This window comes from Phyllostomus hastatus, unplaced genomic scaffold (assembly GCF_019186645.2).
Source record: "Phyllostomus hastatus isolate PE091 unplaced genomic scaffold, TTU_PhHast_1.1 phas_contig_86, whole genome shotgun sequence".
Taxonomy (NCBI): domain Eukaryota; kingdom Metazoa; phylum Chordata; class Mammalia; order Chiroptera; family Phyllostomidae; genus Phyllostomus; species Phyllostomus hastatus.
In genome coordinates, this window is record NW_025333977.1 from 67,298,977 (window position 1) to 67,320,002 (window position 21,026).

The 21,026-nt window shown below is 36.0% G+C and overlaps 1 protein-coding gene across 1 annotated transcript in view; it reads left to right on the forward strand.

Annotated features, from left to right (window-relative positions):
- The window catches only part of LOC123826934 (ephrin type-A receptor 6), a 912,013-nt gene that overhangs the window by 786,267 nt on the left and 104,720 nt on the right, over positions 1–21,026 (forward strand). Inside the window, exon 14 of the mRNA XM_045851150.1 lies at positions 1,191–1,400. Coding sequence (XP_045707106.1) covers positions 1,191–1,400 — 210 coding nt within the window. The remainder of the gene's footprint in view (positions 1–1,190; positions 1,401–21,026) is intronic.

Consider the following 21,026-nt stretch of genomic DNA (forward strand, 5'->3'; position numbering starts at 1 on the left):
TGAATCATCACTCTATAGGATACTGTGACACTGTGATATAGTCAAATCATCCCTGTCTCTAAGCTGCTCTGTAGCTTTAAGTCAGATATCTATGAAAACTGCTTAACTTTGCAAAATTTGAGATACTCTTATGTATGCTTCTACCACACCGTACAAGGTAATATGGCCCTATAATCTCTTACTTGATATTCATTTTTAATATCATTCATAAATAGACATTACCTGATGTGTAAAACCAACTTGAGAATCTTTCTTGTTTCTCTGTATCTCCATTAAAGACAACAGTATTCAAATAACTAAGTAGAACAATATATATTATCTCTCAAACTTAAAACTCTTTTATTTTCATTTTCTCTAATTTCTAGGGTAATATTTGAATCTAGTCTTATTAGTGTACACATCTTGTGTGGATGACAATTGGATACATTTACTTTATTAAAAAATTATTTGTTATTTTTAAATCGTGGTCAGAGGAATAAATATCAAGGGATTGACTGCTATATACCCATGCTGTGCCTGGCCTGTTAGTCATATTTCATTTAATTTTTCCAACTGGGAGCTAAAATAGACCTGTCTTAAGTTACTTGCCAACAACTTCCTATTTGCTTTCTATATAATGAAAGAATGAGAAAATGTAGTTATTTCCTATTTGCATGATTTTTTGTTCTCCTGCAGCTTTCCTAAATTTGTATCTTGTTTATACAATCATTTTTTCTTTTTCCTGAATGATGTGTTTTTACCATATTTCCAGTCATCACACATCTGTCATCTGGTCCTAGATTTTGCTGGCCTTCTGCCCACCTGTATGGCTGGTTCAGAGCTCACAACTATGGAAAGTGAATTCTATTTTCTTGATAAGCATTGCTATTACCTTATTTGACTTTACTTCCTCCTTCTTAAAGTTTTTGTAATTATTTTTTTCTGGAAGTTAATTGGTTGGTTCCCTTCTAGCCCTTACTTGTTATCCTTCATCACTTCCATCTAGAGTTTTCTTTCCTTTAAATCAAACAGATTCTTTCATTTTGCTATGAACATAGTCAATGGTCAGAAAATTTGATGCTTACATTCACTGAATCCAGTAAAATAAGTTCACAGACTTTCTTTAATACTACACACACACACATGTGAGCATGCATGCACACACATTACATTAAAATAAATCAATATAAACCATTTGAATTCTCTTTCAGAAACATGACGGCCACTTTACAGTCATCCAGCTGGTTGGTATGCTTCGAGGCATTGCATCAGGAATGAAGTATCTTTCCGATATGGGTTATGTTCATCGGGATCTAGCAGCTAGGAATATATTGGTCAACAGCAACTTAGTATGCAAAGTTTCTGATTTTGGTCTGTCCCGGGTGCTGGAAGATGATCCAGAAGCTGCTTATACAACAACTGTAAGTTTACCTGTTCTTTTCCAATATAGTATGTTTGTTTGCTTTAATTGTTTTTAATGTCACTAAAATAATTCTGTTTTTGTTTGCCTAATTTTCTGCTCTCATTTGTCATTTTCCTGATTTAACATCGTTATTTAATTGAAAAATATTTATTTTATCTGAGTGCCTGATTAAAACAAGACAAAACCTTCTTATATTTAACTGTCTTATTTCTTCCATTGTAATGGGACTTTGTTTTAACATAATCAGGTTTTTTAAAGATTTTTATTTATTTATTTTTAGAGAAGTAAAAGGAGGGAGAAGGAGAGGGAGAGAAACATCAATGTGTGGTTGCCTCTCATGGCCCCCACTGGGGACCTGGCCCACAGCCCAGGCATGTGCCCTGCCTGGGAATCGAACAGGCGACCACCTGATTTGCAGGCCAGCACTGAGTCCACAAGCAACACCAGCCAGGGCTATTTTAACGTAATGATAACATCCATACCTTCACACAAATCTGTCCTTGCCTGAGGTATTTTTGATATTTTGGTAATTATCTCCTTTAAATAGAGTTCTGTGCATTGAAGAATGGTGCAGTCAATTAAGTCAGTGATAGTGAAGAGCCAGTGGTTATGAAATGACATTTTTGTCCTCACAGCAAATGTTATGGAATAATCTGATCATACTTAAAAATGAACAATGTGTATAGGTTTCTCTGTAGACAGGTAAGTACACTCTAATCCTTTATTTGAATGATACTTGGGGAAAATGTGAGCCAGAATAAAAGGCTAAAACTTTAGAAACAAATTATCACACGTAAGTGATATGACCTCAACATAAGTTGAGAATATATTACTTAGGCATTTCTTAATGCCTTAAAACCATGTCATCCCATTCATCATTTTGGTGATTGTTTTAAGGAATTCAGTCTCAAAGTCTCTCTTCTGTTATCTTAAAGCTAATAACTTATATAACCATACTATATTCTGTTATGTTTAAATGAACCCCTTACCAGTGGCTCATTTGATAGCTTCAATGAAAAATAAGTCAGCAAAATTATTCTAGATATTTTATTCTCTTCTCTTTTTCTGGCCTTACACATTACTTTACAAAAGGGAAATCCATTATTTAGTTCCCTTTTATTTCATTTTCTGTGAGAATCTTTTGAAACTTCACTGTAAAAAATTACTTCATACTGGATACATGTTTAATATTATGAATGAAACAGGTTATGCCCTTACTATGTTTGCTTTGCAGAAATGCTCCATATTAATGAATCAATGATATTTTCATTAATTTCTCTAACAAAGAAATATGGTTCTAATGAAAATAAGTCAATCTCTTAGAGTCTAATGTATAAGGTAACACTATCTATTGATCTTTTAATTTAACCAAAAAGCTTCATAAAATAAGTCTATCAAATCTGAAAATAAATTGTATACTTTAGAAATGAACAGTATTTTAAATCCATTTGTAATTGGAAAGGTCATAATTATTTTCTCTAAGAACTTTATTTTCTTCTCTTTTATTTTTATAACTGTATAACTTGAAGCAACTTTTCAAGTTATGAAACAATGCAGCTAAGATTTTCCTCTTATGCATGTTATTTACAACCTTGGAGAATAGTGTTTAAAGTTATATAAGTATTATAAAGCATATGTTTATAAAAATGGCAACAAATACTAGCTACAAAAAAATAAAGATAGGAAATAATTAATAGGAAATAACTACTAGGCTCTTTCTATGCTTATATAGATGTACTTGAAATCCCTTATTAAATAATCCTTCAACTGCTTTTTAAAGAGGGAGGCTTATAACTAAATTTAAGGTACTAATAAAATTGGCAGAGTAATCAAAATTTTAAAGTATATATATGTTTGGTTGGGTCAGTTTTGACTTATAAATTCCAGGAATATTCTCTGTCTTATATGATTATAGAGACTGAGAGGCCTAGAATGGTGCTATTTTAATTTAAGTTTGACTACAGAATTAAACATAAAATTAAGTAACCAGTATATTAACACTCCAAAAAGTATCTCTTAAAAGCTATATATTATGTCTCAATTAAGAAATGTCTCTGAATTTAATAGGTATCAATTAAATGGTGAATAATGTCACCAAGCACATTTTTTAAAAAATATCAGAAATACCTAAATGCTCAGAGGATCCTGGGGTACAAACTATCATACACCAGTTACTTGAATTTATAATGAACATGGACATTCACTGCTTAAACTGACAGACCTCTTCCCTTCAAAGGGTTTACCCTGTGTCAGTGCAGACAGTGCTTCCTTGCATTAAGTGTTGTCCTAACGGTCTGAAAAAGAAATATGGAAGTAGCAAAAATGCACAAGTCTGAAGAAGTCTTCACAAAAAAGATAAAATTTGAAAAAGTATTAAAAGATTCCATTAAGCAGAGAATTGGGGGAAAGGTCTGAGTACAGGAAACAGAAAGATAAATAGGTACAGAAATTTGGAGGAGTGAATGGTCACAGTGATGGAAATGTGAATAGTTTGGAATGGGGGTGAAGAGCAGTGGAGTGGCCAGATTGTGAAGGTAGTTAGATGATACTTCAAGGTTTTTCTATAGGCATTAAGAGACAGACATGGACTGATTTAAATAGGGGAATCAAATGCATGTACGTCTTAGAAGCTATCAGTAAAAACAGTATGAAGAAAGGTAGAGGAGGGGAAGGTAAAAGACAGGAAGGGTGAGAAGCAGAGGGGACAGAAGGGTAGCAGAAGGGAGGAAGCACAGGAGGACTGGTTACCAGGAGACCCGTTAGGGCATTACCACTATAGATCCGAAAGGCTATATGGCTTTAGGTCACAGGTACTCTGTCTCAAAGTCATAACATAATGCTAGATTGAACACTGGCATTCTGATGAAATTCTGTGTAAAATTTTTTGGACTTTATATAAATATACTTAGGCACTAAATTTTTTATTTTCTGTTAAAATGAATGACAGGGTTAGAAAACTGCCTAGTGAACATATATCTCAATTCAAGCAAACCCTGAATAATAAAATACTGAAAAAGAATAGCCATTTATTTGAAAATGATTCTTTGTTTTATAAAAACATTTATATAAAAATATCTTGAAAGAGCAAGCTCCCTTGATATATGTTTTTGAAAGTATGATTTCATTTTCTACATTCATGTTTGTTAGAACATATCTTTTACCATAAATGATTTTGATTTTTTTTCTCTTGCTGTGTAAGTATAATTTCTGTTTCCTCATTATTTATAAATGGTTTTATAATCTGTGTTTAAGAAGGGTTAAGAGGAAAGGGAGGATTGTGGAGGGCTTTAAAAATAAGAAAACATCATGGATAAAGATTATATTTTATAATCTTCAAGAAAATAATTCTTAGAAGAGTACTCAACATGGACATTTCCATTAAGATGACTTTACCAATGTAGAGAACCATGTATCACAGAAAAGAGCAGTAAGAACTGGTTAAAAAATAGGCTGGAAAGATGGAGTGAGCAATGTGAATCAAGAACAGGTTATTGTCCTGAGCAGGTCAGTCAGCATGTAGCAGATGGATAGGATGGCCATTGGAGCCAGAGTGGCCAGACCCGACAATGATGTGACAAGATAGATTACCCTGTCAAATGCTGCTGAGCCCATGAGCACTCTGTTTAGAACGTGTATACATTAATATATATGAACATATTATCTACATTATAAAATACACTGAAGAAAATAAAATGATGTAATTTATGACTACACATAAACAGAAATCTCTCCCTACAGCTTAAGAGTGTTTTGCATACCCTGCATCAGATCTAAGACCTAGTCATTCAGCATGTATGCAGCCCCACTTATTGTGGAGTGAATAAGGCCATTTTTCTTGGAGGGCCAATAACCAGAAATAAAAGGATTCTTTTTTTAAGAGTTTTTTAATTAAATTTATTGGGGTGATATTGGTTAATAAGATTGCATAGGCTTAACATGTACAATTCTATGATACATCATTTGTATATTGCATTGTGTGCTCACCACTTCAGTCAAATCTTCTTTCATCACAATGTATTTGACCCTCTTTACCTTTTACTACCCCCTCTCCCATTCCCTTTGGTAGCCACCATGCTGTTGCCTGTGTCTGAATTTTTGTCATAAAGGGAATCTTGAGAATGGATAAATGACTATACAGAGAGAAAACCAAGAGTAAAAAAATACAGTTAAGCATAATAAAACCAATAGATGTACAAACACGAAAATAGCATGAAGGCTACAAGACTAGTAGCAGATTTTCCTGGTAAGCCTGTACTAAAATATATGTATGTCAAGCCTTTGCAAAGGGACCTTAAGAACTTGTAATGACATGAAAACTAAGAAATATGCATTGTGGGCTAAAGATAGAAGGAAAAAAACTCTCATAAACATGATCTAGATGAGGATGAGGCCTTGCTTTTTGTGCCAATTCTATGAAAGTATACCAGGCATTCAGGGGAGATTGCTGAGTGATTATGAACCACACCTAATGATACATATACAGTTAGTGATGTAACATAATCTGCATGAAATTTTCTGAGTTTCAATTATTCTCATTTGATTACATGATGTGGCTGTAATGCAGATGCTAAGAAATCTCTTCCTTTTCTGAATCTGCCCCACATTTACATGGACAACTACTGTATATCCTGTGGCAGAGCAGGGACTCTCCTTTGAATATTGCTAAGTCACCAGTCTTAAACTTACACTGAAATGTTAAGCTTCTTTGCTCTCAAGAAGGGAAATGAGGTCTTATTTACCTAAAAAGTACATTGAAAGATGTATTCTGGCTCACACTTATCCATTAGAAGAGATAAGTTTTATTTAAAATATAATGCCAGCTACTGTTCAGATATTTTAATTATAATGAATAACTCCTCTTATATTATAAAAATCAAAATAAAATTAAAGAATCAGTTTATCATAATATCTGCTAAAAATTAAGATTCCTTGAACCTAACTTTCAATTATGTTTATTTTGTATTATTCAGGGCAAATTTTGCTTTTGAATTTGACCATAGCAATCCCATGTAAGTACTTTCTTAGTTGAAATACAGAGCCTCATGTTGACAACACATAATCTACATAATCATAGTTCTGTCACATGTTAGTTCTATTTACTTTGCATTCATAAGACCTCTCCCAAGCTTCAACTCTTAACCTCCTCTATTCTACATAAAATATGAGAAAAGTCAAATCTCCTATCAGTCTAAGTAGGCATGGTCTATAACCAACAAGGAAGCAGTTATAGAAAATAATGGAGCAGCATGAGGGAGACATATTTACATGTGTATTTTAAGTTGGGGAAAGATCAGAGCAACCTTCTTCCTTTACCTAATTCAAGTGTTTATAAACTAGCTTGACATTTTGACATGAATTTTTAAATCCTGAGACATGTCCAGGTTAAAGAATAAGTATTTTTAACAAAAGTGAGCTGAAAATTATTTTAGATCATTCACTATTCTGCCTTTCAGTGCTGGAATTTAATGTGAGTAAATGAGATTTGCCTGGATATCACACTTAATCTGCTAGTAGAACATACTCAGAATTTTCCCTCATTTTTGTCTCTTTTAAGTAAAAGAGTTAACTGTAAAAAGTTATTCAGTGAGAAAAAATTTAAGTGTTTTCATTTAAAATCATATAATAACTAATTCACTGAGTAAAAGGACTTGTATTGAAAAATGTTTCTGATTTATTGAATTTTAAAAGTAGAACTTTATTCTTTGAACACCTACCACAGAACTATCTGTCCATCAGGTCACTGGTGATGGAGGTATCATTGTGCTAACATACAACGCTTCATAAAGTGCATCTTACACTAAGTCTACCCCAAGTGATCCAGGTCCAACATGAAGAATGATTTTTACTTCAATTGTGTCTTAAGATTTAGCCAAGCTAAAAATGGAGTGCAGCTTTGGAAACAACAGCAGACCCTTAAATAGAGGATCATGAAACCTACTAGTCCCTCAAAAGCTACATATCATAGTGTAAACAGAACTCACTGAAAACATAAAGGAAATGACAGTTTCTTCTAGGCAAATGTAAATTCAGTGGCCTGAGTATAATGAAAAAAAAGTGAGAAAAATAGCAATGTTATCAAAATGCTATAATATGAAGATTTAAATACCTCTTTTTCAATAAAAAGGTGGTGAATATATAAACCTTGGAAGAATGAAAAATAAAATCCTGGTCAGATGAACCAAAGTCATCACTAAGAAAGAGACTGTGACATTTAGAAAAAACAACAAAATGACTCCTCACAATAAAACAGTTCTAATTTTACAGACAACTGTGATAGCAGTCCACCAAAATCAGCCAAATGTATAGACCATTATAATTAGCTGAATAGGATGAAATTGGTGTGCCAATACTAGGTTTCCTAATTTCAAAGGAAAAAATCAAACGAGGAAGTGTTTGATGGACTAATTCATGCAAAGAAAATGACAGGGTTTTTTTTACCTCTGTCAGTATGAAGTTTTTTAAAGGAAATTCTGGCAATCTAATGTATAAAAGCTACAGTCTTAGAAATTAATATCTCTCAGTTTGAGCCCAAATGCCAGAAAACAAATCCACAACAATGGAAATGAAAGGGCAACAGAGCTTTATACTAAACCAGAGAAAACATGCGTTAAATGCAAAGAAAGGAAGAATCATCTTCAATTACTGCTTAAGAGGCAAACACTATTCACACCAGCTTGGATCACAGACACAAAGATCCAAAACCTTAATGGTCTATGTCTGGGATGGTCATATCAGAAGGGCACATAATTTCTTTGAAATGGACTACTTGGGTGAATTGACAGTGGCAGATCTCCAGCATAAGATGGAGATGAGAATCAACAGTACCTGAGGAAATGAATATCCGAAGAATCATTTCCTAAAAAACCTTCATCTCCAAAGCTTAGGAAACAATGATTTGTGATCATTAGAGAACTCTTTGTAGGAAAACAGATGAAAAAGATATGGAAATTATTATACACAGAGGACTGAAGAAACAAATAGCTGTCAGAAATCTGGAAGATAGAGAGGACTGTCTAGCTCAGTCATACATATTATTAAGAAGCCAAGCCCAGTTCCAATCAAGATGTCTCCATAGGTACTTAGAACCTCCCACAGCCACATCAAAATCACAACTAAACTACAGAACAAAAGAATGGAAGTCCTACAACTAGGGATTTAAAGAAGAAGCTACACAAAAGCTGATAGGAGGGGCAGAGATGCAGAACTATAGGCTGGGCCCACACCCATGTATGGTGGTTAAAAATTGGGAGGAATATCTAGGCTGCTGATGTAGGTTCCTCCTGAGGAGTGAAGGGTTCCAGCTCCACATCAGAACCCCTAGCCCAGGGTTACAGTGCCAGGAAGAAAATTCCCCATAACTCCAGGCTATAAAAATCAGATTGTGGCTAAGTAAGACAGAGGCTTGCCAAGTCCTAGGCATCCCTGTTAAAGGGCCTGCACACAGACTTACTTGGACTCACTCCCTCTGAGTGAGTCCCTCTGAGCTCTGCCACTCAGGCAGCAACTCCAATGGCACCAGGAACACAAGAAGAGGAAAAGAATTATCTAGCTTCAGGGAAAGGGCTGGAAGGGCAGCTTTCTTCCAGACAGAGTGCTAGCAGAGGCCATTGTTCTTTTCCTGAGCACCCCCCCAACACACACACAAAGCTGGTAGGCAGATACCATATCTGAGACTTTATCAACCAGGCAAAGCTGTTAACCCCACCCTAGTGATTCCCTGAGACCCCACCCCACCCAACTTGTGTGCTCATCCAAGCAAGTTCCAGTGGATTTTCTACATAAATGACCTCTCTTGCTCATTTTCTGGACTTTCCCAAAATCTCTCAAACAGGACAAATCCACCCTATGTGGCCCATATCACTTGCTACATTACCTCAGACCTGGCACTAGTACCAGTCAGCCTTGATTCACAGCTTGGCCTTTTCTGGACACATCCAAGCATAGCATAAGCAGCAGTCATCTGCACATAGCTCTGTAGCTCAAGCCAGGTAGCCCCAAGCAGGGCACAGCTGGTGGCTGACCTTGCGCCTCCCAAGAGGCCTCAGAGCCAGTGCACCTAGAGGTGAGTTTCAGACCATGTTGAGAACCACCCAACCAACTCCACAAGCAACACACTCAAGGGGCAACTCAGCCAACACCAAAGCCCCACTGAATCAAGTCCTGCTCTGTGGGATCAGACCCTGCACAGAAGTTCATCCACTGTAGTTGAATCCAGTCCCCACCAGCTGATGGGCTTTTCAGGTTAGTCCCTCCTAGTGATGTGCCAATGGCAGTCTAGTCTCAATGACAATCTAGTACATATAGCCCACACAGGGACACACCTAGAGTACCCAGTTCAAGTGAGCAGGGATGTTGTGACACTGGCCCTATAGGACACCTACTACATAAAGATCACTACCAATTTGGGAAGACATAGAAGCTCTACCTAATACATAGAAACAAACACAAGGAAGCACCCAAAATAAAGAGACAAAGAAATGGGCCCTAAATGAAGGAACAGGAGACATCTCCTGAAAAGAACTAAGTGAAATGGAAGCAAGAAAACTACCAGATACAGAGATCAAAACAGTGGTTATAAGGATGCTCAAGATACTTAGTGAGAATTTCAACATCATAAAATATAACATGGGAACCATAAAAAAAACAGTCATAAATGAAGGACACACTAACTGAAATGAAGGATAAATTACCAGGAATCAACAGTAAAGCAGATGAAGCAGAGGATCAAATCACTGATTTGGAATATAAGGAAGCAGAAGACACTCAATCAGAACAGCAAAAAGAAAAAGAATCCAGCCCTGGCTGGCATAGCTCAGTGGATTGAGCACGGGCTGCGAACCAAAGTGTCGCAGGTTCGATTCCCAGTCAGGGTACATGCCTAGGTTGCAGGCCATGACCCCCAGCAACTGCACATTGATGTTTCTCTCTCTCTCTCTCTTTCTCCCTCCCCTCCCTCTCTAAAAATAATAAATAAAATCTTTTTAAAAAAAAAAAAGAATCCAAAAAGTGAGGATAGGTTAAGGAGCCTCTGAAACAACTTTAAGTGTGCCAACATTCACATCATGGTGGTGCCAGAAGGAGGAGAGAGCAAAGAGTTGAAATCCTATTTGGAAAAAAAATATAATGGAAAATTTTCTTAACCTGGTAAAGGAAATTAACATACAAGTCCAGGAAGTCAAGATAAGACAAACCCAAAGAGGCCCAGTCTGAGACACATCCATCATTAAAACACCAAAGGTTAAAGACAAAGAGAGAATCTTGAAAGCAGAAGAGAAAAGCAGTTAGCTACCTGCAAAGGAGTTCCCATAAGACTGTCTGCTGATTTCTCAACAGAAACTTTGCAGGACAGAAGGGATTGACAAGAAATATTCAATGTGATGAAAAGTAAGGACCTACAAATCAAAGTTACTCTACCCAACAAAGCTACCCTTTAGAACTGAAAGATAGAACAAGCAAAATCTAAAGGAGTTCATCACCACTAAACCAGTATTAAAAGAAGTATTAAAGGGTCTTCTTTAAGAACAAGAAAAGAATGCCTTACTTACCTTGACTCTTAGCTTGTCAGGGACAGTAACCTGGCCCCTGTGTCTAGCCCTACTGCTTGCACCTGTTAACCTGCAGCCGTGCAAGAGTGTGCAACTCCATCCTCATTAGCCAGTCTGGTGTCCAGATCAGCAATACCTGCTGGGAGCTCTACTGCCTGGAACATGGCATCCAGCCTGATGGCTAGGTGCCAAGTAAGAACACCATTTTGGGGGAGATGATTCCTTCAACACCTTCTTCAGTGAGACATGTGCTGGCAAACATGTGCCCAGGGCAGCATTTGTAGACCTAGAACCCACATTGATTGATGAAATTCACACCGGTACCTGCTGCCAGCCCTTCCACCCTGAGCAGTTCACCACAGACAAGGAAGGTGCTGCCAATAACTATGTCCATAGACACTACACCATTGGCAAGGAGATCATTGATCTTGGATTGGACCACATTCCAAAACTGGCCGACCAGTGTGCAGGTCTTCAGGCTTCTTGGTTTTCCACAGCTTTGGTGGGTGCACTTGTTCTGGGTTCACCTCCCTGCTGATGGAATGTCTCTCCATCAATTACGGCAAGAAGTCCAAGCTTTGACAGCACCTCGAATATTATACAACTTAATGGAAGCGTAACTAATTGCTAATAATTAAACCAGAAGAAAAAAGTTAGAAAAAAACTGAAACTCTAAGAATATTGTCATCAGTGAAATTATGTGTATTTCTTTTCTGATATCACTGTGAACTACAACTCACCGATGAGTGAGTCTAAAACAATCCTTAATGCCTAATAAAGAGATGATGCCGTGGCTGATGTGGCTCAGTACACTGAGCACCGGCCTCCAAACCAAAGGGTTGATGGTTTGATTCCCAGTCAGGGCATATGCCTGGGTTGCAGGCCAGGTCCCCAGTAGGGGACACGTGAAAAGCAACCACACATCAATGTTTCTCTCCCTCTCTTTCTCTTTCCCTTCCCCTCTCTTTAAAAATAAATAAATAAAATATTTTTAAAGTTAATTTTAAGAAAAAGAGATGAAAGAATTTCAATAGAAAGCAACAAATGCAACAAACTTTGAAGCATTTGTAACAATGAATCAGTGTATTCACAAACAGAGGGGAAATTCTGTTTTACAGTCTGAAAATACTCTACCAAATACTTTGAGCACAAAAGGATACCTACAGCATGGATAAGATCCAAGACAAATGGTTCACAAAATCACATAGTACATAGTATTTTAATACATACAAATACCCAAAATACATGCAGTCCTTCTAACCTAAATGCTAATCAATGAGCAATAATTAAGTGCCAGTCACATTTCTCAAGGTATTCAGTATACACCTTGATGATTAACCAACAACCACAAGAACTACCAAGGGCTTTTGTTTTTGTGTTTTGTTTCTGTGTTTGCCACTGTCTAATTCAGAGTGCTGTCCCTGCTCCCAGCGATTTCAGAGCAAACCCACAGTAAATTGATTTACTGGAAGATCAGTTAGCAGATGTTCAGCAAGCAGAAAATACAGTGCTCATTGGTCAATCTTGTACAGAAAAAGAAACAAAGTAAGACAATGAACACAAAGCTGCCAACTTTACACATAGAATTTTAAAGATACCCTCTGAAGAAACAAAATCATTACTAATGCTAAATTGTGAGTTTTATTTCTGATATCAGAAAAATGCTTTTTTCCATTGAAAATAAAAAACTGGAAAGAAAAATATTAAAATGCAAGCTAAATCACAAGAAAACACTATGGAAAACTTTTCCAGTGTGAAGAGATTAATGTCAATGGCAAATAAATTGAAAACAGTTATTAATTATTCATACTGTTTGTGATAGACCATGTTAACTGCCTACTCAATGTCTGTTGTCATTTCTTCCTTGCTAATAAAACCTTTAAATTTAGATGTTTGTCATGAGCCCAGAAATAATGGCTTCTGTAATAATAATAATGGCTTCTATAATAATAAATCATGACTTCTATAAACCAGTTATATTTATACCATTCTCTTTGCCACTTAAATTTTAAACTTTGACTGGCCACTTAAATATAAAGGGAAGTGTGATTAGTGACTTCTGGAAAAATTTCTGGTTAAGATCTAGCAGACATGGGCTTGAAATGAGAGCTTTCTAGTACTAGCCCTTACTTTTCTTTATCTCCTTGAATTCAGTCTTAGAAGGACATAGTGCTTGGAACTGTGTCATCTCAAAAGTCATGAGGCAGCAAGCCTAGGGAAACAAACACATTGCTGGGGATGGCCAAGTAGGAAGGTCAAATGAGCCTGGATCTCTGATGAAATTGTTGCGCTCCTATGTCAATACAGAAGCCACTTAGTCCACTTATTTGTTTAATTAAATGTCTAATTTGCTTGAGCTCCTGATAATTGGGCATTGTATGACTTTATGACTTGTATCTGAAGACATTTTGACACACAATCAACATATTAAGAACTCTCATATTAATAGATAACATAAGTAGAAAAATGACAAAATGAAGAGTTTAAGTAAAATATTACCTCAGTCATACAAACTGGTTAGATTAGATAAGGTTACAAATATATAGTTTAAGGATGCGATAATCTTAATTTATTCATTTAACATGCATTCCTTAGTATCATTAGGCAACAAGTTACACAATGGAAATAAAAGTGCTTAGAAATTGAGGAAAGACAAACATTAAATAATTATGCCATCGAGTGTGTAATTACAACCTTAGATTTTATATGACATGTGTACTGGGTGCCTGCTGTGTGCCAGACTGTTCTGGGCATCAGAGATATTCTAGTAAACAAGACTTTTCTCGTGGAACTTACAGTCTTGACTATGGTGGGCAAAAAGATAATAAAGTTAAAAATCAATCTAAAAATAGTGATAAATACTGGATATATAGTAAATAAATAAATAAGTAAATGCAAGTAGCTACCTTGGAAAGCATGGCCAGGAAACACCTCTGTGATGAGGTGATATTGACATGAGACCTGAAAATTACATGGGTACCTACCAGCCAAAAAATTATATGAAGCCAAATGTTCTAAAGTGAGGGAGAAAAACAAAAATAGATTATAAGATGAGGACAAGCTTGGCATATTTCAGGACAAAAAAAAAGGCCAGGTGGTTGACACATTGAGATATAGGGAAGAATGTGGGAAATAAGGACAGAGGGGCCAGATCCTATAGAAACGTGGTGATCATGGAAAAGAGCAGGTAGTGACATAACAGAATTTATATTTTTAAGAGCTCACTCTGGCTGATATGTTGGGAATAAACTGTAGACGGTCAAGTAGAGTGTTAGCAAGGAGGCTCATTTGCACCACCCTAGAGAGGAAATGATGGTAGGGTAATATAAACTGATAGTAGGAAAAATAAATACTGGTGGAGAGACTTGGGATATCTTGGGTCAATAGCTCCGCATGGGGGGTGTGTGTGTGTGTGTGTGTGTGTGTGTGTGTGTGTTTAGCAAAAAAAGCAAGGAAATTGAGGCCCCTAAAATTAAGCAATAGGTACAAGTCATATGACTATTATATTGGCAACAATGTCAATTAACCATTGCAATAATGACAATGTTAAGGGAAAATGTCTATCTCAAAATTGAATCCTCTTCCATTACCTCCCACTGCAAATTCCCTTCTACCCCTCATCTCTGACACCCAGGCAAAAGGCCATCAATAGCAGAAACTGAAAGTCTTTGAAGACTGAGAAATAAAGAGAATGATTTCTTAGTCTTTAGTGATATATATTACCAGTGTAAACCTATCTTAAAATGTTTTTTCTTTTGCTTATTTGAACTTCTTAAACTATTCTGTGATGAATATTTTACTATTATGATGAGAAAAAAATACTATATAAAAATATATTGAGAAGTAGCTTCTGGCAAAGTTCCAAGATATCTTTCTAACCAGTGTATTTAAAGTGTCTTCTTCCTGGTATTAGTCGGTGACTAAACACCATCTTTGTTTGATTGTCTTAATGTGACTTGTCTAATCAAAACATGGCTGGAAGTCATTTCACTGGGCAACATTTATTTTTAAATGAAAGATAAGGAGATTAAGGAAATGGACATTACCATTACTGATTTTTTAAATGGAATTCTGGGCCATATTCCAAGAACCCTCAAATTCTTCCAGAGGGTTTCAAATTCACTCCCTCTCCCTCATGGCCACCCCAGGGCCCATCAATAAGCTTCTCAATGATCCCCATTCCCTAGCCTGATTGAAAGCTAGAGAAAGCACTACAGAATCTGAACTGTGCTTTTACAAGACATAAAATTGAATTTCAAAGATTATAAAAATTTATCAGCATCTTTGTTGAGAAATAGTTTTTCCCCATTTACTCTTACTTCCTCACCTGGCTATCCCATGGTAGATTTATGCTAGCTACTTACCAATTGTTTTCATAGGGCAAATATTGTAGCCGTCGTTCGTTACAGGAAAGCAAAAGAAGGCCACCCAAAAGGTGGCTGTAAAGAGGCTTCCCCAGACTCTCCTGAGACCTCTCTCTCTGCAAGGACAGCTCTGAATGAGTCCACGATCTATCACTTTTTCATATATTCCGATCATGACATGTTCCAATTAACATTAATACACAGGTTTTACTGTACCTAGTTTTGTTTCTTTAAACCTGCAATGGGAACAGGGTGGTATTATATGAAGCACACACAGTCTTCAGTTGTTTAACTGAGCTCTTAATCAGTGTATAATATGTGTCACAAATAGGCAGCTGCTAAATGACTTTTACCTCAAGATAATGTTTTCTAGATTACGTTTGCCTGTATATATTGCATCGTTTAGATTCTAACACATTCTGGTCCTTAATTCTCTTCTTTTTATAGAAACTGAATACTTACCTTCTTTTTATTGATTGAAAGTCTTTTTTTAATAAAGGCTATGATTTCTTTTTTTTAGAAAAGTTTTCTGGCTATGGCTTTTAGTTGCAAATACGTGTGCTTTTAAAAATAATCGCTACTAAAAGAAAGGCATAAATTCATCAGAACTAAGTTATACTTTTACATAGAGTAATAGCTAACAAATCAAAGGATAAGCTATTTTATCCTCATCTTCACCCCACCCTCCACAGAGTTTCATACTCAAAGCATTTCAATAGCCCATTATGAATAAGGAATTATTAAGTACTGGAGAAAACATTATATACAGGGTGAGCAAAAGTAGATATACAGTTTTCCATATGGAAAAATACCTAATAACAAGAATAAACTCTGTGTTTTGCTTACAACTGTAAACATACTTTTGCTCATCCTGAATATAATATGCTAGAAAAAAACAGTGGGTTATAAACTTAGAGTTATAATTTCAATCTTAGCTTGGCCATCTTTCAGTGAATAAACATGGATCATTAATTTAAAATCCTTGTGCCCCAATTTCCACATCTTTAATAGAATTAATAATGAAACTGTTCACTCTCTATAGAAATGATGTGACAATTAAGATAATAAGCTAAAGTATGGATTATAGCTACTATTGAGATGAACACATTAGAATCATCAAACACACTTATTTTAAATGAAGAATCCCAGTTTCCAGACCTAGAGATCATTTTTATTCAGTAGGTGGGGGTGAGGAGTGGAGGGGAGGAGGAGTAACAAGACATGATCTGCAAATCTGGATTTTTAATAAATACCCAGAGGATTGTGCAGCAGGCTATCTAAGGGCCCCATCTAAGGGCCCTACTGCACCCTTAGGCACATATCCAGTCATTCCTTCCTCCAGCCTACACATCACTCAATGAGACAGAAGTCACAAGCAGGTAAAAATGTTGCCAGTACAGTGTAGGAGATGGGAGGGCAGGAGAGGGTAGTGGCATGGACGATGGGCAACTGGAGTTGTGGTGGTTACACTTATAAGAGAACATACCACACACCAAAAACACATGGCTTCTCTGACATTGTTCCTTGAATATATATTTCATGTAGCCCAAGTATTTTATTTTCAGCTTCTTACAGAAAATAGTTTTCAGGGTAAAACGTGCTTAATAATAAAGAGGAAAATTGTTAGTTCTGTGGTTCATTTTTTTTTCTATGTTGTGATGAATTTGTTGTGATGAATTCAGCAATTTTCACTTTGCTACCTTCTTGTAGTTTCTTCTTTTTCATATATCTGCTTTAAAGAGAGAGTGGGAGAAAGAAACCTGTGATAATTATTTTTCTCCAATATTGTTTCATGTAGAAATGTATGCCCTCCCTGGGCACTTATTGGAAACCTGTAAAATTTTGTGGAAATACTTTAAACTCTGATATAACTATAACCTGTAGCCAAAACATGAACAACTTATCTCAGAGAACAGAGTCATGTAGCTGCCCCAGGGGCTGAATTTTATCTCAGCGTTAAAACAATTATGAATAAATAAAAATTATGCCATTGAATATTTAATATCCCTAAAGCTCATGGGGTTTCAGGGCACTTGGAATGATTAGGTTTTCCTTGAATTTCAACATGCTTTATGGGAAATAGAAAAAGCCCCTAGAATTGCGGTTTCTACAGTATTGACCTAGAATATCTCTTCTGGTTCTAAAGTGAAATTCACTCACCACAGTCAACATTCAAAACTACAGTAGTCTTAGGAACACTACTTATACTGAGGGAAAAAAGACATAAAACTTGATAAAACAAAACAAGCAAAACATTCATGAAACCTTCCTCAGATGATGATAAGGAAAGGCCAAGACACATTTGTGGAGATTCGCCCCCTTGTGGTGAACGCATGTGACAGGACACTTGAAAGGTTGGTGGGAATCAAGGAAAAGCGATTTTCTTAGTTCACTGAAATAGAACATGCACATTTTAATAAGCTCTGACAAAGACTTTACTTGTGTGTTATTTATTAAAGCTTAATAACTCCCCCTAAAGGGGGAGGGAGGATCAGAGAGAACCGTTTCCTCATATTTAACTGAGAAGTTTCTGAGGTTTAAATTGGGATTCCAAAACTGGACTTTACAAACATTTTGTCATTGTTTTCGCTTCAAAATTCAAAATGTAAGTAGAACTATAATCCTAGTGAATATATCAAATGTCAAATCAGGAAAAGGAACTGCTAAAGTAAAAGAATGCAGTGTGTGTTCAAAACAAATCAGGTGAAATGCAGAAGTAGAGAGAAACTTAGTGGAAAAGAAAATAAAATATGCAGACTTTTTACCACCATTTGTAAGTGCCAATGCTAAGTTTTCTTGCATCTGAATAAAACTCATAGTTCTGAGAATATCTAAGAGACCATGAAGATGTTTCCAAAGGCAAGACAGCAACCGTGAATTTAGGAGAAGACTTAAGGCAATGAGAGATTCTATAGATTTGGGCCTAGTAGCTTATGTCTAATTACTACCTATAAAGAGGAAAGGAGAGATAAAAACCCAGCAACCCAATTAATCCCTAATTAATGAAGACAGAGGCAGTCAAGGGTTAAATCTGAAAAGAATATTAAAATATTCTCTCCAGTGGATTTTCTATTGTATTGGGAAAATTACCAGAAATAATAACAACAATTGATGGCACTACTTTGAAAAAGAAATGATACTTATTTTATGGATATGTTTTCCTAAATTTATTTTAGATAAGAGGATAGTAATATATCAATTAATATTGAATGAAACTTTTAAATTATTTTCTTACATTGCCACAGATCATACTGTAAATTATATAATCAAAGAATTTAGGCTACATTTGTTCAAGTGAGAATTTCCCATCCTGCCAGCATTATTACAATTTATTTGAGTGTTGGAAATATCCCATAAAAATATAAGCCATTTAGCACCTAGTAAGATCATATGGGAAACTATTTGTAAATAGCCATTTTCCTTATGCTGAAATAAGGAAATATGAGAAAGTCACAGGAACAAAGCAGGACTTTTTGAATTCTGTTTCTGACTAAATATCAGTATTCCTCTTTTTTAAATTTCTGCTCTTGAAAAGTTATAAAACATTGACAGAAAAAGGATTATAATAACAATCTTAAAATATAATACCATTCATTATATTCCGTTTGGTATTTTGCACTGATTTCTGAATTTTTAAAAATATTACTATGTATCAATTTTTACTGTTTTTCTAACTTTGAATTTTTAAGAGTAATCTAAGCCACATTTCCACCAATACAGTTTCTAATAAAAATGTTTTTTAAAAAACTCCTAGCCCTGGCTGGTGTAGCTAAGTGGATTGAGCACGGGCTGCGAACCAAAGTGTCGCAGGTTTGATTCCCAGTCAGGGTACATGCCTGGGTTGCAGGCCATGACCCCCAGCAACCGCACATTGATGTTTCTCTCTCTCTCTCTTTCTCCCTCCCTTCCCTTTCTAAAAATAAATAAATAAAATCTTTAAAAAAAAAAACTCCTTTATCTCTTCACTCTCCATTGTAGCAGTGCCCCCCATTCACATTTACAGGAAGTGCAATACAGCTGAACTTGAACTTTATAATTTGAAAGGTATTAGAACCACAATATAAAGTCCCTGTCCCTCACTATAATAGCCTGAATTTAACTTGCCTAAAACAATGCAGGATAAAATTGAAGACAAGTAAAGTAGGCTACAATTTGCAAGAGACAGACAAATAAGAATAAAAACATAAATGAAATATGAATGTGACACAATGTGACAGAAATATGTACCATTAAATGGCATTCTGTAAGGCATACTACTTGCCTGATTTTGCTTGTACTGGGCCAGAATCTTAGCTGTCACCGTCAGAGCATGTCTACCAGCAAAGGTATCTGTAGATGGCAGTATCTGGAGAGTATTCTTCAATTCTAGATTTGCTGGAATGACAAAAGGGTTACTTAAAATAGCCTGAATGCATGTTATGAAAATAAAACAGAATACATTTTACCACATATTAAATTAATCATGGGTCTACTCAGCATACAAGAAAATAACATCCTAATATGATTTTTTAAGATTTTTTATTTACTTATTTTTAGACAGAGGGAAAGAGAGGGAGAAAAAGAGGGAGAGAAGTATCAGAGTGTGGTTGCCTCTCACCTGGCGCACAACCCAGGCATGTGCCCTCACTGGGAATAGAATCTGCGACCCTCAGGTGTGCAGGTGGGCACTCAGTCCACTGAGCCACACCAGCCAAGGTGACATCATAACATTAAATCCCAGTTTTTTTCTCAGTAAAAATGTGTCTAAAAAAGTATCAAAAACATCTATTTTGGTCTAATCTATACTTTTTTTAGTTTTTAATGATTTTTTCTATGTCTTCTCATTTCTATCAGTACATTTGCTCAAAGTTCACTTTAGTTACAGTCTTTTTCACTGTTTTCAAAGGTGACTTGCTTCCTGTAATAAAGCAGAAAATACAAATTCCCTGCTGTCTTTAGAAATCCAGAAATACAATCTCATTGTGTGGTGCCAAAGCACTGCCAGTCTCTTTCTGCACTGTACTTTTTATGTAAATGAAAATACGGATAAAGATAGTTTTTGGTATAACATTATCAAAAGGAGTTCAGAGAGAAAAGAATTATAATTAGGACTGTGCTCCCTAACGTTGGTCAGCTTACTTGGGGATGTGTCTAGCCCCATGCACATCTTAAGAAATACCTTAACATTGTTCAGGTATACCTTCACTGCCTTCCAATGGTCAAGAAATTTTTTGGAACGTTGGAGTTTATGATGGATAGAACACTATTTCTGAGACACTTTATAGTTCATAAAACTTTGGTTTTTAAGCTCCAAATTATATCATTTTTAAGTAGTATAATAAAGTTTTGTGGAAATCCAGACTAAAACACCTATTGGGAATTCTGTCAACCAAATGCTTAGTCCCCTTGGGCTGCCATAACAAAATGCCATAGACTGGGTGGCTTAAAAAACAGCAATTTATTTCTCACAGTTCAGGAAGCTGGAGGTCTAACATTAGTTGGACTGTTATTTCAGTTCCCTGGTGAGGACTCTCTTCCTGGTTTGCAGACAGCCACCCTCTCACTGTGTCTTTATGTGGTTGGAAAGGAGCTTTAGTCTCTCCTCTTCTTCTCCTATAAGAATACTAACCCCATCATGGAGCCCACCCCCATGACTTCCTCTACCCCTAATCACCCTGCAAAGACTCACTTCTAAACACTACCACACTGGGGGCCAAGGCTTTAGCATATGAGTTT